The sequence below is a fragment of the Callorhinus ursinus genome, unplaced genomic scaffold (assembly GCF_003265705.2).
Source record: "Callorhinus ursinus isolate GAN/ISIS: 27379988/994484 unplaced genomic scaffold, GSC_fseal_2.0 scaffold10, whole genome shotgun sequence".
Taxonomy (NCBI): domain Eukaryota; kingdom Metazoa; phylum Chordata; class Mammalia; order Carnivora; family Otariidae; genus Callorhinus; species Callorhinus ursinus.
The window spans coordinates 77,269,137-77,290,811 of NW_027397072.1; the positions used below are offsets into that span (position 1 = coordinate 77,269,137).

A 21,675-nucleotide genomic window follows, 5' to 3' on the forward strand; every position below is an offset into this window, starting at 1 on the left:
TGCGGTTGAATCCTAGCTCCAGGGCTTTCCCCGCTGTATGGCCCTGAGAAGCTTCCTAACTGCACCTGCCTCAGTTTCCCCATCTGTGAAAAACATCTGATGGTAAGAGTCCTTACAGCCGGGGGGCTGCTATGAGAGGTAAGCTCTGAGAACAGCCCCTGGGACACGTGCTATGCAGAGTGTTGGCTACAGCCGTTTCAGTTGGGATGTGATGATGGAAAGGAAGGAGGGTCAGGGCACAGAGCTGTGTGCAGAGGGAGTGGGGCAGGCCCGCGAGGAGGGCTGGGAAGAACAGGTGGTGCGGGCAGGCCACATAGAGAAGCTGGGAAAGGGGGCGTTGTGGGGGTTTGACGCGGAGGCTGTGGGGCCAAGGTGGTGGCCCTTTGAAGGCAAGGATCCGTCTGACAGGCCAGACTGGAAAGGGGAGCGCCTACAGCCCGGAGACCTGGGAGGCGCCTGCAGTGGAGATGGGGGAAACAGGCGGCGGGGGGGGGGGGGGGCCTGCAGGCAGGCCCCAGCTGGTCCCTCCTCTCCCCGAGCCGCCAGGAGGCTGGCGCAGCTGTGCACAGCCCGCACCGGCGGCCGGCAGACTCTCCTCTCTGCAACATGAGCACTGACTCAGCCTCCTAGCCCTGGCTCAGGACACCTTCTCTGGAAGCCACTTCATAGCCCTCGGGCAGTGTTAGTCACTGGACCCTCAGCCCACCTTTCTCACACCCTGTCTTCGGAGGCTGGTTCCTGGCACAGAGCCTGGCACGGAGACTGGCACACAGGCGGTGCTTAGCTGGGGTCTCCTGAAGAGATGGGCGCGCGGTGGGCATGCGGGCAACTGGTATGGCGGGAGAGCCCTGGAGCTGGGTGGGGCTGGGCCGGGCTTGGCCCCTGGCAGGCTCTGGGGAGAAACTGGGGGCTTCTGGGCCTGGATGCTTGAGCCACTCTTTGGTCACTGCCAGACACTGCAGGCGGACAACACCCCCCCTCCCCCACCCCACACACACAGCTGGTCCTGCCTTTCCTGAGCTGGACGCTCTGGGTTTTCCCCTCTGCTCTGCTGACACCGTGCTCTGTTCTCCTTGGGGCTCACAGACCCCCATCTGCCCTCCAGACCCTCTGGGTCCAGGTGGTCTTGTTTGCCTGCTGCATCTCTGCCGGTCCCCACTCCTAACAGCCTGGCACCCCCGAGACACTGTTTGGTCTCTCCTTCCTCACAGAGATGCTCTGTCATCAGGCTTTCATCTGTGTGAAGTCACCCCAGTGACTTCCCCAGGTCTCTGGGGAAAGGGAACTTCCTCTCGCACACTCCAGAGGCTCCACTCCAGGCTCATTCACTCTACAAGTACACGCAGAGTCCCCGTGTGTGCCAGGCACTGTGCTGGGTGCTAACGGGCAGAAAGATTTGGTCCCTGCACTCAAGGAGCTGCTGCTGCTGGTGGGGTGTGTGTGTGTGTGTGTGCACACGCACACGCACATGTGTACACGGACCCTGACCCAATAAATAAGAAAATGTCAGATAAATAATTTAAAACAGGGGGATGAGCCAGGGGACTTTGCATTGGGTGGTCAGGAAAGGCCTCTGAGTGGTGGTGTCATTTCAGCAGGAACTGGAATGACAATAAGCTGCAGCCAGGCTAAGTCCTCGGGAGAAAGTATTTATGGCAAAGGGGGCAGCCGCGGCAAAAGCCAGGCCGAGCCCACTCGGACAAGCCAATACAACCAGTCAGCTTTCTGAGCTCCCGCCCTGCAATCCTGGCATTGCAGACTCAGCGATATTGTCCACCCTGCCCTGGGATGTGCCGGAACGTTCTCTCAGCACTCTGGGCAAGGGGTTACGCAGGCTTCCCGAGGACACCTCTATGAACAGAGACGCACAGCCCTTCACAGGGACTGCCTGGTCCCTCTCGTGTTGCTGAGCTAGAGGGCTCGGTTGTAGCCAGCAACTATTCTTCGATCCCAGGGAGCTTCTAGGGGGTAAGGGTGAGGGCATGCTCAACCTCTCTGCCACCCATCCTTGGGCTGGCTGGGACCCACGCTGCCCCCAGGGCCCCGAGCTGTGGAGGCTGTGGTCAGAGCTTTCTGGAGAGAAGGGGAGTGGGGAAAGAAGACAAAGCTCTACTTTCCTCTCTGCCCTCTTCTCCAATGCCTAACATCGGAAAAGGAGAGGCACTAGGACTGAGTAGTTTTAAGGCCATATTGTTTGTTTTCACTTGCACTGTTTTTCCTTCCACCTATAAAAAGTAATATAAGCAGGGGCTGGGGAAGGACAGAATGGAAATTAGCATTTAACGGGTATGGAGTTTTTATTTGGGAGGATGAAAAAAAGTTCTGGAGGTGGATGGTGGTGATGGCTGCACAACTTTGTGAATGTGCTCAGAGCCACTGAATTGTACGCTTTGAAACGGCTGAACTCTGCACTTAAACTTGTCATGATGGTAAAAAAAAAAAACAACAACAAAAACGTTAAAGCGGTAAATGTTATGTCATGCATATTTTACCACAGCTAAAAAAAAAACCAAACCAACAAGTAACACATGCTCCCAGCTCACTGCTCTAGCCTCAGTGCCTAGCACACAGTGGGCATACAAAACAGTAATTGCTGAATGCAAGGATATGAGGGAAAAATTCACACTCGACTTGCCTCTCGTGGCCTGAGGCTCCCAACCTTTGGGAAAAGCCACAGGAGCAGGCAGGCCTCGGCGGGGGGGCGGGGGGGGCCCTCTGCTCACCCACAGGCTTCCTGGGTCCAGGGGATGCTGCCCAGCTGAGGCCAAGACTCACCTGGGCTTTCTCTTGCCAGAGAGGGAGCGTCTCCTGCTGGTCCAGCATCTGGGCAATGACCACGAGGCTGAGCTGGCTTCGAAGTTGCCTGTGGGGAAGGAGCAAGAGGGACTGAGGGGTGGGACACTCTGAGAGCAAGTGGGCTGGAGGCACATGTGGGGGCAGCATGGGAGAGGCGAGCTGTCTGGAGTACTCCGTCCTGCTCTCCTGCTTTATAGTATTTATCATTTATTTTAGAAGCAATAAAACATGACGGCAGAGTTAAAAAATAAGCAAAAGGAAAAAAAAATTAAAGTCACTGGTAATTTCAGAGGTTGGCTCAGCAGTGTTTTTCTTCTCAGTTCATCTTTCTGAGTATCTGTACTTACCTGCGGATACACAGAGATAAGGAATGTTCAACTGCTTTGGCACAGACCTTTGCCTTCTCTGTCCTTGGCAGCATTAGAATCTTTCAGCCCACACAGGGTAGTGGAAAGTGGGGCTAAACTTCGTTTTTCTTTCACCGGGCATCAACTTTCCTTTGGAGAAGCTGCTCACCCAGATTGGGCACATGGGCCAGGCCCGGCCCATCAGAGTCTGAGTGACTGAGCCTCTTAGAGGTCGCCTCAGTGCCCTGGTTTGGAATTATCTAGCAGAACGTGTGCCGTTCCAGCAGGGCCACCGATCAGGCAGGAGGTGATCCCACACCTGCTGGTGACCACCGCGCCTCCTTGTGGGAGAGCCTGGAGGATGAAGCAAGCAGAGACAAGAGGACAGGGACAGAGCTCTGACAAAACCCAGAGCCTGCTGTGCCTGAAGCCCCCGGCCCCTGGACCATTCAGGAGGTCAGCTGGTCATGTGGAACAATAAAGTGCCTTTGGCTTCTAGTCACTTTGGGCTGGGCTTCTGAGTCCAGCACTAATTAGTCTTAACTGATTCACTCAGGGGGCTAGTATCTCTTCTCTTTGGGACGGAAGACCTCTGATGGGGATTTCAGAAGCTCATGTTCAGGGCTCTGATTTCCATGGGTCCTTGAGGACTAGAGGGAGCAGAAAGAGAAGAGAGGAGGGGCGTGGAGACCAGAGGATGAGGCTGGGGTGGGCAGTGGCTGAGGAGGCTGTGGGGGAGTCGAGGGCCCCTCCTCTGTCCACGCTCCCTGCCACAGCTCGTCTCCACCAAGAGGGTCACATCTCTCTTGCACCTCCATACACTCTGGGAGCAGACGTCAGCCCCTGGCACGGACCTTGATGTGGCCACAGTCCCTAGTTTCTGCAGAGAGCCATCAGAAGAAGCAAAGGAGAGGTCCCGAAGCTAGAGGAAACATAAGGCACATGAAGGAAGACACTTGGGCTGGAACCATCTCCTTAAAGGGGAAACGCCCTCAGGTCACGGCCCTGCTGAGGGGACCCACACAGCCGCCCTCACCCGTATTCCTGGAATGACACCACAAGGAACTGAAGGACCGGACATGTGGAACAGCCTGCCACAGGCAGCACGGGGAAATGCTAAGCAAGTACTCTGGGGAGGCAGGATCCAGCCTGGCCACTTCTGGGCTTCGTGGTCCAGCCTCCGCTGCAACTTCCCCAGGGCCGGGCCCTCTGCTGCCCGGGCCTCACATGACAGAGGGAACTGGGGTAGGAATGGGGAACTGGGGTAGGAACTGGGGTAGGAATGGCTCCTCGAAGTTCCTGTGGGGCTGGGCAGGCTGGAACTCCAACCAGGGGCCTTGCTGAGTTTCTTAGCACTTCGTCAAGAAAGTCAGAGGGATCAACAAAGCAACAGGCTCTTGATGAAATGGAGAAAAAAAAGCAGCAGCACCACGATACATCAGAAAGGAGAACACGAGAAAGGGGGAAATGCACAGTGCTGGGGAGGAGGAGGGGCGGCAAAGACGCTCACACAAAGCAGGTGGGAATTCGAATTGCACATCCACTTTGAGAAACTGCTTGGCAAGATCAACTAAAGATGAACATGTGCTCACCCATGACCTAGCAATCCTATGCCTAGGTACCTATGCGCGTGCACACAAGGCGGAAGTGCACCTTAGGTACACCATTAGTACGCATACCCAGACTGGGCCCTATTGATCCAACTCAATCCTACTCGTAATGACAGTGAGCTAAAACGCTATCCAAAGTCCCGGATGATCTTCACTGTGCCACTCGAAAGAAGCCAGATTCAAAAGAATACATGTGCATGATTAAGTTCCAATAAAGTACAAAAATGGCCAAAGAGCAGCTGTTGGAAGCCTGGGTAGTGATGGCTGGGGGGATGGGCAGGTTCTGCTCATGTTGCATTTCTTGCTCCGAGTGCAGGTTTCCCACGGGTTCCACTTGTGGTCACTGAGCCATGCACCTACGGTCTGTGTTCTGTTCTGTTTGTATGTTGCAGTTCAATAAAACTATTACTTAAAGAAGCAATTCAGGTGGAGGGAGAGACAGGATTGCCAGATTTAGCCAGTAAAAATAGAGGATGCCCAGTTAAATTTGAATTTCTTATTGACAAAGAGTCATTTTCTTGGCGTTCTCCTGCACAATGTTTGTATTTTATCTGGCAACCCAGGGAGGGGCCAGCCATCCCTGGTCCATTCGGGATCAGGAAGACCTGACATTAACCAGCACAGGGCCCTCCCGCACCCCGTCTCCTTTTAGCCATGACCCCTTTCTGCGGAGCACCTCAGCGTCCCCACCTGACCTTCTGAGAGCTGTGGAGAGGCAGCCTCTTTTAGCCGCATGGGCTAGAGAACAGGAGTCCCTCATCATCCCCCACACCGGACTCCTGTGAGCGCGGCCAGACCCTCGCCCCTCAACCAGCGCCCCACCCTCCCGTTTTCTCCCGGAGCCCTGGCCACACGGCACACCCCGCATGGCTTCCATCTCATTGGCAGCCAGGACCTGCTCTCCGGCTGTTGCCCGGGAGCCCCAGCAGCAGCTGGGCCGGGAACACAGTGGGAGGTAAATGGCCCCTCTGTGCCGCGCTCCAAAGTTAACTCGCAGCCAGAGTCAGAAGTCCTGCATCTGGGCTTCGTTAATCCAAAACCCAGGCCTCGGAGGGCGGGGAGGGGCCAACCTGGGGGCGGGGGTGCTGGCAGGCCAGCGGAGCAGAGCCGGGGTGGTTCCAGAAGGGAAGAAGCAGGCTGGGTGGATCAGGACAGGGCTGTCGTCCAGAGAAGAAAAAAAGCACCAGAAAAAGCACCGGCTGAATGGATGAAAAGGAACCCACATCTGAGGGTGGCATGTTCCCCCTCGCTGTCCCCGCCTGCCCACTGCCTTTCGTTCTGACGGCCCCCCTGCCTTTTAAACACAGTCTCCTGAGTTCTCAGTTCCCACTGGGACACAGAGACAGGGGACGGGACCGCTTTTTAATTTTAGACTGAGACCTTACTCTACGGAGGAGAAAACACAAAGACTCACCCCAAATAACACCCAAACTATGCAGGGGGCAAGCAAAGGGGTCCTGTGGGCCCAGCCAAGGTTGGCCAGGGGCTCTTCCTCTCTCTCCTAGAAGCTGCTGGACCCCACCCGGCAAGGACTCCCCGGGACTCAAACCAGACGGACAAAGGAGGATGTAGAAGGCACTGGAGGTATCCCAGCCACTGTCATATAAGGAAACAAGCTCCAGCTTTCTGTGCTCACCAGGCCAGGCCTCTGCCTCAGCCCTGCCCCCATGCCCTGCTCCCCCCACGGGCCTCTGTAAGATCAGGACACGGGATTGGCACTCAGAGGAGCCTAAGGCACTGCGAAATCTGGAATCCACAGCGGAGCTGGGAAGTGGAATGCAGGCACTCGGCTTCCCAGCCTCCGGCCTTCCCGTCGCTCCTGCAAGGGGCAGCCCAGCCAGGCACCGGGCACCATGCTTAAACTCGGAAGAAGGCAAAGGCGCTAACCAGTGTGGGCCGCTAGGATGTTGGGACAACCGCCCTGGTCAGTGCAGCCCCCTCTGGCGCCCCTCATCTTCACTTGTTCAGAGGAGAATGAGGCCCTGCCAAGGCTGAACTACCCTAAAAGGCCATCAGGCATCTGGCCAAAGGCGTGAGCTGCCTTTTCCATGTCTCTAGGGCAGTTCAGGAAGCAACAATAGTGGCCTGTTCCGCTGTGGAAATGCGGCCCAACACCCTGCCTCCGGGCATCTGCCCGCCTTGCCTCTCGGGGACTGTCCACACTGCCTCCCAGGCATCACGGCCACCCTTCATGCCCCCGCCTCCGCCCACCACCCCCTGCCCACAGCCCTTCACTTGGAGCCTATCCTGCACGTGAGCAAATACTACCCAGGCGGGAAGAACCAGGGCCTGGGCTCAGAGCTCAGGGCAACCTCCTTGGGAGTCTGCCCCGTCATCCACACACACGTTGGGACACTCGTGAGTGCGGGCATGTACAGTGCAGACAGGAAGAGACAGCCACAGATCCATACGGGGGACCACCACACGGCAACATGAAAGGTCCATCCACAACAGCTCACTTCTACATGGACGAATCCCACAAAGTGTTGACACTACGCCGAAGAAAGCCAGACACAAGAGAGAACACTGAGCACGGTCCCATTTATGCACAGGTTTAAAATCGGGCAAAAGGAAGCTATGGGATAGAAGTCAGGGAAATGGTTTTCTTTGTAGAGGGAATGCCTGGGAGGGGCTTGAGAGGGCTTCTGGGGGGGCGGGTGACCGTGCCCTATGATATAGCAGTAGTTACACAGACAGCCCCGTTTGCAAAGTGCACTGACTAGCCACCTCTGATGCGTCCTTTCCTGCAGGGATATCATATGAATGAAAAGGTTACTACTATTTAGTAGATAAAGTTCACACGGACAATTACAACCCATTTCCCACCCTCTTTATCATCATATTTCCCCCTTTCTTTTCGGTATTGTGGTGAAATCCGGAGAACCTCAGGCTTAGCACACTTCTTAAAAGTCACGCCATCTAGGTGGCGCCTGACCGGCTCAGTTGGTAGAGCATGTGACTCTTGATTTCAGGGTTGTTAAGTCATGAGTTCAAGCCCCACGCTGGGCTGACAGCTTACGTAAAACAAACAAACAAAAAATAGTCACGCCATCTAATGTCCGCGCATTTGTCCATCTAATTAGGCCCTCCACACACCTGAGGGAAGTGGCCGTTCTTTTCCACAAATCTCTCTTCTCTGTGTATACAACATCCACACTTTTCTCTCTTTCAGAATCTTTTTGCCGCTGTGGATTGGGTCCTCTGAAGGCCCTGGGGGCTGTCAACATTCTCATCTGTGAGGTGCTCAGAGCTGACCCCGACGCTCCTTTTCCTGGCTGCCCCGCGATGCGACGCAGATTGCATATTGAGCCCCAAAGTCTTTCTCACATGTCTTGCTGTCAAATCCCATTTCCCAGATCCTGCTGTTAATTGTGCAGCTGGGTCTCTCTTTTCCTCTCAGACAGTCATTATGGTTTGTTGAGATCTTCTGGGATCTTCCATTCCCTGGAAGTTGTATTCAGGTCATGTGTGAGTCTGACTATTGTTCCATTTTTTTTTTGAAGATTTTATTTATTTGACAGAGAGGGGCACAGCGAGAGAGGGAACACAAGCAGAGGGAGTGGGAGAGGGAGAAGCAGGCTTCCCGCGGAACAGGGAGCCCGACGTGGGGCCCGATCCCAGGACCCTGGGATCACGACCTGAGCCGAAGGCAGACGCTCAACGACTGAGCCACCCAGGTGCCCCTGACTATTGTTCCGTTAATGGCCTCATCTGAGACACCGGGTCTGCCCTGACCCACCTGTCAGTGAAGACAAGACTTCAGGGGTCCCGGGGGCTTGCCCTCCAGGCAGACTCTGCCGGCCAGCAGCACCTTGTGATGAGGAGCCCCAGCTACTTGGACATCAATCGCTCAGCCCAAATTTCTTACGTTGTCCCCAGGATAGGACGGTAGTCTCTACCAAGTGCCTTACAGAAACCCAGACGGTCCTCTCCAGAGTACTATTCTGGTTGGCCTGTCAAAACATAAATGAGGCTAGCCTGGTATGATTTATTCTTAGGAATCCTAGAAAGCAGAGCTTCCTTTTCTGTGTACGTGCTCACAAGCCGTCCCTGGGGAATGATGTGGGGGGCGCCTCAAGCCCGCCGTGCTCCTTCTGCACCCTCCCTCCCCACCTCCGGAGGTCTCCGTGGACTCAGGGGACCCCCATCTGCTCCTCTCCCAGGACTGACTGGGGACATCCTTGTACCACGGGGGACTTAAACCCATTCCGCCCAGCGGGATGCTGCCACACTGTCTTCTCCCGTGCAGTCTTAGGCCTCAATTCCCTTTGATCAATAGTGGAGCCCAGATGAAAAATTATGCTCCTCGACGAAGAGAAGAGAAGCAAAATAGGAATTATATAGTGTCCTCTCTTCATCGGTTCCCTCTTCATCACTGTCAGCCCACAACAGCATTCCTTGCTTCAAAAACTACGCGGAAGCCCCTCCTATGGGCCTTAGTCCTCCCCACGGGCGGCGCTAACACTGGTCCGCGCTGTTTGTTCATCTGCCTTGTTTCTGCGTCCTGCTTTTTATCTTCCGTATTTTTCAAAACCCGAGATCATGCTCAAGCTCTGGGTGCAGCCCCCGCCGCCTTTAGATACTTCCTACTTTTCCCTTACTGGGTTCATTGGCAGTCCACATCCGCTGTGTTACTGCACCCCGTCTCCGAGCCTGCCTGAGCCATCTTTCAGTTTGGAATTGGCTACTCAAAAACCAGCTCTTGCGCTCTTTGAGCTCTGCCCTCCAGACGCAACCGCTCCACAAGCAGGCACGCACACGAGTCCCTCCTCCATGCCAGGCTCCGAGGGCCTAGAGAGCAGTCACAGCTCCTCCCTCAAGATGCTCACAGCCCAAGGGATTAGCCAAAGGCACTGACAATCAGGGCCCTGGGTTAGGAGGTTTCTCGGGAGAGTTGCCTTGGTCTGAGCCTAGTCTTGAGGCTGAGGAAATGTTAACCAGGCAAAGAGGAGCAGAGGGATGAGGGAAGATGGAACTGATGCTGAAAGGCTCCGAGACAAATCCTGAGTTGGGGTGGCTGGAGCATGGGAGCCTGCCGGGGACACTGGGCAGGGGGAGAAGGTAGGACTGGAAAAGAAGGCACAAAGGCCTAGTATGCCACTGTTTGAATTTCATCCTGGGGACAGAAGCCCGAGGGATTGTAATGGAGCAAAGGAGTGACGCGGCCAGCTGTGCATCCGAAGGGAGGTGATGCTGCTGGACAGTGCAGGCATAGGTCAGGAGGGGGACAGCCTGGAAGGAGGCGGCAATCCAGCGGCGCTGTGGTAAGAGCTGGAACTGTGTGAGGGTGATGGGAGAGGTGGCTATTGTTGGGGAGGAGCTGGAGGGGACAGCAGGTGACCCTGGACTCTCAGGCTTTGGGCAGTGGGCAGGTGCTGATACCGTCATGGGGCCATGGAAGACAGAAGAAGGTGGTCCTCCTTGGAAGATGGTGACTTCTGTTCTGCACATGCTAACCCTGAAACACTTTTCCACCTAGATCTGGCGCTTAGCAGAAAAGTCTGGCCAAAGGTATTGACTTGGGAGCCCCTGGCGTGAGTCGGGAGCTGTGGCCATGGATGAGGATGAGATGGGGTCTCAGGTCGAGTTCCCCAGGAGGTGGACTTTGAAGCAGAGGTGAGCATGCAGGGAGAAGGGGAGATGGGTGCTCTTGGGACGACTTCCTGTAGGGATGAAGGAAGCAGGTCTGGACCAAAGGGGAAAGCCAGGCTGGAATGCAGTCACAGCAAAGCCCTTGGCTGACCCCGCAAGGACCTCTGGGGCTGGCAAGGTCCTTCAGAGACATCCCGGATCGAGGCAAAGGGGCAGGCCTTTGGGCTACTCCCAAGGAAGGCACCTAACCTCAGGTAAAGTAACTGTGTTCAGCAAAGGCAATTCCTGGCATGTGGGCTGGCAGGGCGACACTCAGCAGCTGGGGAGGGGGTGCCAGAGTCCTGAAGTGGGACCATATGGACAGAGCACCGCAGGGCCCAGCCTGGAAAGCTCCCCCAGACTGCGCAGAGTGACCACAGGAGAGGGACTGGGGCAGAATCCCTGGGCAAACTGAGGCTTGAGGAGTGGCAGAGGAAGGAACCGGATGATGGATGGGCCAAAGAAGGGGAGGGGAGTCGGGAGAATGATATTGGGAAGCCAAGGAAGAAAATGATAAGCTTATGCCTGAGGAAGGGCCATTAGGTCAAGGGTGATAAGGAAGTTTGGCTAGAGTGCCAGATGACGTATGTCTCCTCTACTCCTAGCTCTTTAGGTCTCTCCTACCACCCCTTACATGAGCACCCACTCGTAAAGGCAAGCCAGATCCTCTCCAGCTACAACCCCTCACACTCCTGGCTTCATGGGGACCCACTTTTTCTCTGCTGCCCTCTCGGCTCCAGTGTGGCCCCTCGACCCCTGGACATGATCTTCATCTTGCCTCCTGTCCCTCCGGATTTTGAGGCCTTCTAAAATTTTGAGGGATTTTGGACTGGGGCTGCCCCCTTCTAGAATGTTCTGGCCTTGCCCACCCCCCGAGCCTGGTGTCTGTTTTCTCAGGTGAGAACTCCCTCCGACACTCTGAGCTCTGAAGAATCCACCATGTGTCCAGGGTGGGCAGGGTTCAGAAAGCCTGTTTTGGGTGAATGGAGTAAGGGAGAGCAGGGGAAGGGAAGCTTAGAAGTGCAGCAGTAGCTGGAGGAGGGGGGAGGCGGCAGAATTGCTGTTCTAAGGTAGGAGACACACGAGCGCACGTATTTGCTGAGGAATAGCCAGTAAGAGGCTGAGAAGTGAAAGGTATAGGAATCAGGGACGACTGCAGAAGATCTGGAAGGGCAGGACCGTTGGGGTCCTGAGCATGGGAGGTGGGGTTGGGAGAAAGGCAAGGAGGTGAGTTGTGGGTCCACTAGGTGTGTGGGTGGCTGGCAGTCAGACAGTAGAGAAAGAAGGGGCAGAGCTTTTTGCTGGGGTAGAGATTTCAGCAGCAGGAAGCACGGTGATGTCTGGAATCTTCTGAGGGCCCCCAGGAGGCTGGCCAGGCATTCAGAGTGGGTCCTGGTCAGCCAGAAGGGATCAGGGGCCCACGCAGGGACAGGCCATGTGTGGTGGCACACAGGAAGGGCGTTACGGTGGAGCGAGGAGCCAGGGCATGAAGGCAGCAAGGCGAAAGGACTGGGAGAGAATTAACGGGTCGGTCTTGGGCCTGCACCGAGCTGGGGGAGGGGGGAGGGGGTGGGGCCATGACACGCCACTAAGGTGCAGCCCTTGGCCCCGCCCCAGCAGCACAGAACACGAAGGAAAACAAGGAGGACTTGGGGAGCGCTATGGGGTGCCTGCACGTGCCGTGGCTCTTACCCCGGTGTGCAAAGACCTGAAGCCTCTGAAGGCCACCTTCTCCTAGGGCTCCTGCACTTGGACTTGAGCAGCCAGCTTTTCCTTGTGGGTCGGAACCTGGCAGATCCGGCGGCCTGCTCAAGCCGGTTTCATCTGCCCCTCTACTTTGGAGGCCGCAGTTAAATCGGATATTTAATAAACATTCGCGGGTGGTGAAGGAGGCGGATCCTGGAGCCTGCACACATCAGCTTTCAGTGGAGTGAAAGCAGCCCTCAGCCTCTGTCCTCCTCCTAAAAGGGCTCCTGGGCGTGGCTGCAGAGGTTCACTCAGAACACACACTGGAGGCCCTGCACAGAAGCTGGAAGGGCAAGTCGCCCCCCCCCCCCATCCCCTCGTCCCCAGCTCCCTAGAGCTACCCGAGAGGGGCCAGAGTCCCAAGACAGACTCTCCTCCAAGGGAAAGTCTTCCCATTGGCCCCATTTCAAATGGTTTGCTCTTGTATTTACTTTCATTTCTCCGGGTTGAGCTCAACTGTGCCTTAAATTTACAGTGCATCCCTGAAGTCTTGGTCAACGAGGTCGGGGGCGGGGGGGGGGATGGGCCTCGCACAAATGTTGGTGGAAGTTCTCGCTTTGTGCTTAATCAGTCAGTAGATGAATGTGACAGAATGTACAACAGTATGCCCTCCTTCCTGGGGTCAGTCTGGGCACTGAGCCCAGTGGGACAGCCACCAGTGAGGGCAGAACAGGCCGCCAGCAAGCTCCTCCAACATCGCCACCACAGGGAGCATGGGGCAGGGGCGGGGGGTGGCCGGCTGAAGACCACAGTGAATACAGTGAGGCTGTAAGGAAGAATTAGAAGCTCTTTCTGATCCAATTTGGAATGACTGCCAACATATATACCTTGAAGTGAAAAGAAGGGCAGAGAGAATATGCACAGAAGTCCCAAGGAGAAACGGAGGCAGCCTAGGTGGCTCGTAGGGGGAGGGGCACATTTTCAAATAGGTGTTCCTGGTGCCTTTTGAATTTTGTTCTATTTGAATGCTTTATCTATTTAGAAAAGTAAGATAAAATTTCTAAATAAATAAATAGATAATACCCATCCCACTTTCTTAGCAAAGCTTGTGGCAGGCATTATCACCCTAGTTGATGTGTCTGTTTGAAAGTGAGGTGAGGGGGCCCCTGGATGGCTCAGTTGGTTAAGCGTGTGCCTTCAGCTCGGGTCATGACCCCAGAGTCCTGGGATCAGGGCCTGTGTCCGCTTCTCCGCTCAGCGGCGAGTCGGCTTCTCTCTCTCACTCTAGCTCTGTCTCTCAGATAAATAAATAAAATCTTTTTTTTTTTAAAGATTTTATTTATTTATTTGAGAGAGAGAGAATGAGAGATAGCACGAGAGGGAAGAGGGTCAGAGGGAGAAGCAGACTCCCTGCTGAGCAGGAAGCCCGATGCGGGACCCGATCCCGGGACTCCAGGATCATGACCTGAGCCGAAGGTAGTCGCCCAACCAACTGAGCCACCCAGGCGCCCTAAATAAATAAAATCTTAAAAAAAAAAAAAAGTGAGGCGAGGCTGTTCCATTATATTCACTGCTGGCATTTAAGCAACACTTAGTAAGGGCTCTGGAGTTACAAAGACACCCTGTAAAAGACACAGATCCCTGAAATCAATTTGACTCAATTAACAGATGAACGACATCATAAATTTAGGATATGTTAAAGGTAGTCTCAAATCTGCTGGGAAAGGTGGATTATGAAGAAAGAAAGAAAGTTGGTGTTGGCCCCACTGGCTCTTCAGACTTGGAAAATAATCAAGTTAGATCCCTGTCTCTTATCTTTGAAGAAGAGATTCCCAGATGGGATTAAGAACCAAGAGTAACAAAGTTAATATACGTATTGAGATAAAGAGAACATTCTATTTTTGTGATCTTGGGGTGGGGAAGGCTTTTCTTTTCAAGATAGATTCAATAAGAATCAACTCTCTACACCATCCACATAACTTTTCTATAAAGCTAAATCTACTCTAAAACAAAATTTCAAAAAACCCAAAACCTCAGTTCGCCGGAAGATATCATGCACAAATATTTAAAAAGAACGACGTGCAAAAAAAAGAGAAAACAACGATATATAGACTTAGAAGAAAATACAGTGCTGAAACATATATAATAAGCAATTTATCAATACGTTAAGATTAACTGCCCCATAGAAAAATGGGCAAGAAGCATCAAGATATAATTTACAATAAGAGAAACACAAAAGGCCAATAAACATATGAAAAGATTCTCAATTTCACTGGCAGTCAGAGAAATAAAAATCAGAACCACAGGATCACACTTTTTACTTACCAGATTGACTAAAGCTTAAAAACAAAACTGAGAATACACAGTGGAAAAACAGATATTTTCATGTCCATTGGGGGTATAATTAATTGATACAGCTTTTGTTGGAGGCCAAATTTTAAATGTATATACCTTAGGACTGCAATTTCACTTCAAAGAGTTTATCCTATAGAAATATTTACATAGATGTGCAAAGCCTGTACCCTGGTTGTGTGTACACCAGGGAACACTCCACAGCTATGAAAATGGATGAGGTTCATCATACACATACATATATATATGTACACATACACATACGTGTGTATATATACATACATGGAAGTGAGACAAACTGGAGCACCTGGCTGGCTCAGTCGGTAGAGCATGCAACTCTTAATCTCAGGGTCGTGAGCTCAAGCCCCACCGTTAGGCATCGAGCCTACTTTAAAAAAGGAAGGAAGGAAGGAAGGAAGGAAGGGAGAGAAGGGAGGGAGGGAGAGAAGGGAGGGAGGGAGGGAGGGAGGGAGGGAGGAAGGGAGGAAGGAAGGAAGGAAGGAAGGAAGGAAGGAAGGAAGGAAGGAAGGGAGGAAGGAAGGAAGGAAGGAAGGAAGGAAGGCAGGAAGGAAGGAAGGAAGGAAGGCAGGAAGGAAGGAAGGAGGGAAGGAAGGAAGGAAGGAAGGAAGGAAGGAGGGAAGGCAGGCAGGAAGGAAAACAAGTACCAATAATGGGGCCTGTTGGGAGCAAATGGGAAACTGGGGCTGGACAACATGGGCCCTGGAGGTTTGGACTTGGTGTGCAAGGTAAGGCAAAGACAAGATAATCCCATGTATCCTCAGAGCGGACAGACTCAGAGGGAGGAGGAGATGGACCGACCATCCATCCAGGTGAGAGAGAGGAACATGAAAGCAGAAGCAGGTGGGACAGGGGTGGCTGAGACCCAGACAGGTACCTGTTTTCACAGAGCTGACATGGGCAGGCAACCGCAAACAAGGATTTGGGATTTGGAAGTCAGAACGGACAGGATGTAGGATGAACAGGCATAATGGGCTGGGGATGGGAGAGACCTCTAAGACTATGGTTTCTGGCTCTGTGACACAGAAGACTAGCTCTTTGGGGCTGAGCAGGGAGCCTGGAGGCAGAGGTCAGCCTCTTCAGATCATATGGAAAGAAGTCCAATGCATCTGGGCTTAATGCAGATGGTTCCCACTGAGGCCCTGCGTTAGCGTTCACACTTAAAGCCCTCAGACAGAGCTTCTAGAAGCCCAGTTCTTTCAAATAGAGAGCAATAACTCCCCTTCTAGGACTGTGGAGAGGCCTTCTCTCTTTATTCACAGACAAGAGCTGAAGCTGAACTCAGGATGACTGTACCAGCTGGGCCCTGGGATATGGGTCTGCATGGAATGCCAAGCCTGCTTCCAGAAGCTGCCCCTGCGGAGGGAGTTGCAGGGGAATGGCCGCAGTGGAGGGTTACTGCGGAGATGCCCGTGAAGGCTGTGGGTCTTCCTGAAGGGCCCCAGGACAGGCCTGGCTGGAAGGGTGGGGAGGGCCATCACTCTAGATGGGAGGAGAGGACAGATGAGGAAGGGTCTGCTCCGGGAAGGCAAGGAATTCCCTATGGCTGTGGCCTAAAGTGGGGGAAGGAAGGAGGAGAGGAGAGACTGGGTGGGGCCAGGTCCTGGGACTGGGTCTCATCTCCCAGTGGGCTGAGTTTGGTCACCTCGTTCATTCATTCGAAAAGAATTAACAGAGTGCCAACAGCGTATCAGGCACTGTTCTAGATGCTGAGGGATACGGCAGTGACTCTACTGAGGGACCTGCTCTCCTGGAAGGAACATGGAGGAGAGGCACCAAAAATAAGGAACCAACAGTAAGATAAATTTCTGGCAGACAGCCACGCTGTGCAGAAAATAAAGCAGAATGGTGAGTTTGGGAGAGAGGTCCGGGAGGAGTGATTAGGGGACATAATGCCGCTGAGGTCTGAGTGACAAGAAGGAACCCGCTACCAAGGACTGGGAAGCAGCAGGCTTGGGGGGGGGGGCGGTGCTGCAGTCAGAAGCTAATTGTATAAGGCAATTGTTTTGCTAATAAGACCGTGTTAAGAAAATTAGGCTTTTTTCCTTTCGGAATGAACTCATTAGTGAGCTGTATTTTTAGTTCTTTCTCCTGGGTTTTAGAGATCGGGCAGGAGGGGGAGGTTTGTTGGGACTGATGGGGGAGGATTCTGGATCCCCACACCCCACCATGTGCCAGGGGAAGGGATGCGTGTCAGAGGGAGGAGGCAGGGGTGGAGGGGCACCCACCTGCTCCGAGAGGTCACATCCAAGAAGAACTGCACGAGGGCCAGCAGGTTGTGGTGGTGATCTGACACCTTGCTCAGGGTGCGGCACAGCTGCTGGAGCTGTGGGGACGGCAGGCGGCAAGGGGGGCTGCGGGAGGGCCCGCCCTGACCCTGACCTCCCCATCAGCCCACTTAGGGTGGAAGCCAGAGAGTAAGAGGAGGGGGCGGTCATGGACGCTGGGGACTGGCAGGCACGCTCCCTGGCATCCTGGTGACCTCCAAGCCTGCTATTCCCATTGAGTGCACTCAAGGTGCAACTTCCGTCCCAGCAACAAGGCCAAACGCGGAGGCTCAGGACCTTAAAGAGGAGGCTAGGGCTAGGGCTAGGGCTAGGGCTAGGGCTTGGGCTTGGGCTTGGGCTTGGGCTTGGGGGCTCATGATACCTTCCCGGGCCACTCGTGGATGTTCTCAAGGAGCAGGAGAAGAAGCTGCTGAAGATCGCTCTTGGGCAGCAGGCGGAGCCCCACGTCTAGGCCAGCTCGGCACAGCAGCTCGATCAGGTTCAAGAGCTCCCCGTCGGTGTAGGCCGCTGGATGGGCTAGGGCACACAGTGCCAGGAACTGGAGAGCGGAGAGAGTGCTAGGGCAGGGAGGGCCTCCCTGGGGGGCCGGGCAGGGCAGGAAGGGATGGCACCCGGAGCCCTGTGGCCGGGCTGGGCAGTAGCTGAGAAAAACAAGCGGCAAGGCCTAGAGTCAAGCCCTCCATGGGGTGCTCCGGTGGCAGGCCCGGTCGTGGGGACTGTGAACTTTCCGCAGCAACAGTCCTGGCAGCCCGTGTGGTGCCTACAGTGGCGCTGAGCACACGGCGGGTGCTCAGTGGTACCTACCACGGGCAACTGCTCAGCAGGTCTGGATGGTGGGCAGAAGTGGGCGTCTGACTCACCTTATAGATGTAGCTCAGGCTACTGTCCAAGGCAGTCTCTGGGGGGCTGTCCTGCTGCTGACTTGAGCTCAGGCTGATGTCGTTTTTAAGCACTCTAAGGTAAGACAAAAGCAAAGGGAAGGAAAGGAGGGGAGGTGGATGCAAGGGGAGAACTGAGGCAGGGAGGGGGGCCTGCCATTGCTCAAGAGCAGAGAGCCTGTGGATGGTCCGTGCAGCCTGGGACACTCATGCCCTATGTGTGTTGGTCATCTACTGCGTAACAAATCCCCCCAACATACAGCGGCTTAAAAACGACAAATATTTATGATGTCATGCAGTTTCTGAGAGTCAAGAATCCAGGAGCTGCTTATTAGCTGGGTGGTCCCCAGGCTCAGGGTTTCTGGGGAGGTTGCCTCCAAAATATTGAGGGTGGGGCTGCTGTCACGTCAGGCTGGAATGGGCTGGAGGAACTGCTTCCAAGCTCACTCGTGTGCCCACCAGCAGGCCTCCAAGTCCTTACCCCATGGCCAGCTTCCCCCAAAGCGGGCGATTCGAGAGAGGGGAGAATGCCAGAGACTGAAGCCACAGCCTTTATAACCTGGTATTGGAAGTGACTTCATCCTGTCACTTCTGCTGGTGCACACAGACCATCCAGACTCTGAGTGGGGGTGAGAGCCACACAAGGAGAAGAACACCAGGAGATGGGGATCCCTGGGGGCTGGCTCCCAATGGCTGCCATTCCAGCCAGGCCTCAGGCTTTACTTTTCTGGGACTCGAAGACCAGAAAATCATACTCCATTATCCCAAAAGAGTCTTCCTCAAGACAGTTCTTTGTCCATACAGGTATGATGACTCTCCGCATGCATGGAAAAGTACACCACACGGTAGCTTACGTGGGGGCCAGTTTCCAAAGTCAGCAAGTAATATGGGGTAATTCAGAGTAAAAGTGATCTTTGAGAACCCCTCCAAAGGTCACACTAACACGCTGTCTACCAGTGAAGTTAGAGCTTAGGGTCACATGAAAAAAAAACCCAAAAAACAAAATACCTCTTTCAAGACTAGAGTCATACTCAGGGTGGCAAGATCCCTCCAGTGAGAGGGGCATCAGCGGACAGCAGAGCTGCACCACCCTTGCACAAACTTTCCAGGTGCATGCTCACTGGATAGAAAACAGAGCAGGATCAGTCTAAGTCATTCTCTCTCTCTGGTCAAATGTATACTGTTGATTGTTAGATACTCTTGAGGTGAGCTTATGACAAGGCTCCCTGTGCTGTCTCATCCACTTCTCCACGCTTATTAACTGGTTTGGAGTTCCCAAGAACAGTGGGCTCTCCACAAATGAAGGTATGGAGGACAGCAACACTGTTGACCACAGCATCTCCAGGGTAGCCACCTGACCGCTGACCAAGGGGGAGCCCTCCGTTCCTGCATGCTCCAGGGAAGAGTCTCTGCTCTTCTTTACTTAACACTGGTGCTGCTTTTCAGACAGGAAGAAGGAGAAATCCATCTCTAGGAACCGGAGAATTGGTGCCCACACACCGACGTCAGGGGAAGGGGCGGGGGTTAGGACTGGGCTCGGTCATTCTTCCAGAGCTCAGCATTTATTAGGGCCAAGGAATGGGTGAGGCTGCGTGTGCACATCTGGGCACCTGCTGGGCCCATGTCCGTACAGGAGGGCCGTCCTGGTCTGCTCCAGCCTGTGAGCAGGCATGGGGGCTGGAAGCACGAGTGGGAATGTGTTCAGACTTCCCCAAGGGTGGGGGCAGGCACAGAACTGTGACTCCGCTGAAGAGGAATGGGCTTTCAGACAGTTCGGTGCTGCCAGAGGCGGAGTGTGGAAAACGTGAGCTGGGGAAGGAAGCGTGTCTGTGACAAGTGGAGAGGGCCAACAGCCTCCCCGTGCGAGCATCTCCCTGTGCCACCTCTCCTTGGGCAGAGCAGGCAATATGGTGGCGTCCTCTGTCCCCTGCCTTTCCGAGGCTCTGAGGAACCACTTGACTGGACCGTCTGCCTCTGTGACTGCTATTCTGGGATGTGGCATCTGCTGACACCCAGGCCTCCATCTCCATGCCCCGAGCAGGAGGCCACGGAACACAGGCATTCACAGCCCAGCAACTCTGCTCCCTTCCTGGACTCAGCAAGTTAAGAATGAGGTGACGGCCCCACCACTGGACTCCATGAACAAAGTGCTTCATCTGTCCACCCCCTGCCCCTCAGCCCTGCCCCCCAGCTGGCTGGGTTAGGGTTCAGCCCGTGGCCAGCACCCAGGAGCTGGAGTTGGGTGACAACGACATCGTTCTATACTTACAAGTAATCTTAAGAGGGGCATGTCACTGACCCCTATCCCAGTTTCTAGATTTGTTTTCCCCAAGGGTTGAAAACAATACTAAAGTTACTGTCTGTACAGTGTGCTGACATTCTCAGCAGGAGGACGGTAAGAGAGGCATATGAGCACGGAACCTCCATAACCGTGGGCCATCCTCAAGGCGCCCAGGGGTCAGGGCCCCACCATGCAGGCTATGAGGGGGTGCTCTCCCCTAGGCCTGTACTGCCAAACCAGACTGGGCCTGTCCAGGCTCTACGAGCCGAGGTCAATGAAGTAAAGGGAAATCGATGCTAAGCTAATGGGAAGGGAGAGAGAAGTACATTTTACCTGGGTCGGATTACATTGTCCTGAGATGGCCAGTGACCAGCCTCCCCCACATTGGACAGGATACTCTTTCAATGGATTAACTGTCATTTAGTTGCCCCTTTGGCCTCTGCACCAGGCTGCCCTTTCAGAGAACCAAGTGGATGAAGGTTTCCAGCACTAGGCTATGGCAGTTTGGCTGCCAGTCCTGTGTGTCTGACTGGGACTTTCCGCTGGGCCTTGTAACCTGGGAGCAGCCTTGGAAGACCGGCCGTTGGTGGCCAAGGACCTGCCCTGCCTTTGCAGGTGAGATTAGGGCCCGTGATGGAGAGTGTCTGCACAGCCGTGTGGCACAAGCCCCCTCAAGCTCTCGCTTCTGCTTCCTGGTCAGTGCTCACGCTCTGGTCCCTCTTCTGCCCTTTTGCTCCCACACATCCTCCCGATTCCTCCCTCCCCAGCCTCGTCAATGGGCAGAGGGCTACTGTGTTTGCAACAAGGTGGGCATCGCCTGGTCCAGCAGCAGAAGGGCTGCATCTTGAAAGGAGATCTTGAAGCATTCGACGAGATGGTGATGGGTTTCAACGAAATCTGAGATTAAGAACAAATGGTGAAAGAAAGACCAGTCTTTCTCATAGACACTAAAAAGATAGTCCAGTTGTGGGGCCATGTGCAGAGACATCTCAACCCCTCATTTCCAAGCCTGGCCAATATGAGGGCTCTGTGGGTGCCCTGGAGGAGCCCCAGGGCATCTGTTCTGTCCAGGAGCCCTAGATCAGACATCCCCGGAAGTCAACAGAGCGGTGGGTGACATGGAGCCAATTGGGATGGGATGAACTTGAGCTAGGTCAGGAACAGGACAAGGAAGACAGTGGGGAGAGGCAGCCTGCCCCGATGTTCCTCTTGTGGTCCATGTGTCTATGAAGGATGCCATACCCCCCAGTGGAGGAGATGCCAGAACCTTCACAGTGCTTCCTGAATAGTCTAGAAGAACTCTCTTCCAACCCTATGACTCCCAGAGCCTCCCCAACTGCAGCAGCCAGCCAGCAACCCAGGTAACCCACCCAAACATCTCTGCTACCCCACATCTTGGGGAGGTCACTGGAGGGGTCTCCAGGTTGTGTTTGCTTTTCCAAAAAGAGGCTGTGTTCAGGCAGAAAAACCTCCACAGGCTAAGTGGCTGGGCAGGTGGCCCCAGCCTGTCCTTAGAGGGCCACAATAAGAAAATCAGCCCTGAAGCCATCGGCCAGGTCCTCTGGGTCAGTTCTGAGTCCTCCGTGGGGAAATGGTGCCGGCAGCGTGAGGCCCAAGGGAAGAGGCAGGGTGTCCAAGCATGCTGCACGTCTGGTGACGTGACTACGCAGCTCTGACAACACTCTGCAACCGCGTGGATTGGCCTTCCTCTTACACAGGACCAACTGCCTGGTCAGGCTGGAAGTCTGCAAGTCTGCATGCTGGGCTTGGTGTTCTCAAGTAGTCAAG

At 54.4% G+C, this 21,675-nt stretch overlaps 1 protein-coding gene across 8 annotated transcripts in view; it reads right to left on the reverse strand.

Moving 5' to 3' along the window:
• FAM178B (family with sequence similarity 178 member B) overlaps positions 1–21,675 on the reverse strand; it is a 105,392-nt gene that overhangs the window by 20,903 nt on the left and 62,814 nt on the right. For 7 of the 8 annotated variants that reach the window (XM_025868763.2, XM_073897809.1, XM_025868762.2 and 4 more), the window contains 4 exons: positions 17,589–17,682; positions 17,090–17,266; positions 16,669–16,766; positions 2,776–2,863 (listed from right to left, as the gene is read on the reverse strand). In XM_025868763.2, coding sequence (XP_025724548.1) covers positions 2,776–2,863; positions 16,669–16,766; positions 17,090–17,266; positions 17,589–17,682 — 457 coding nt within the window. Of the gene's footprint in view, positions 1–2,775; positions 2,864–6,167; positions 6,307–16,668; positions 16,767–17,089; positions 17,267–17,588; positions 17,683–21,675 lie in introns of those variants that run through there. The other variant, XM_073897812.1, reaches the window with a different exon arrangement.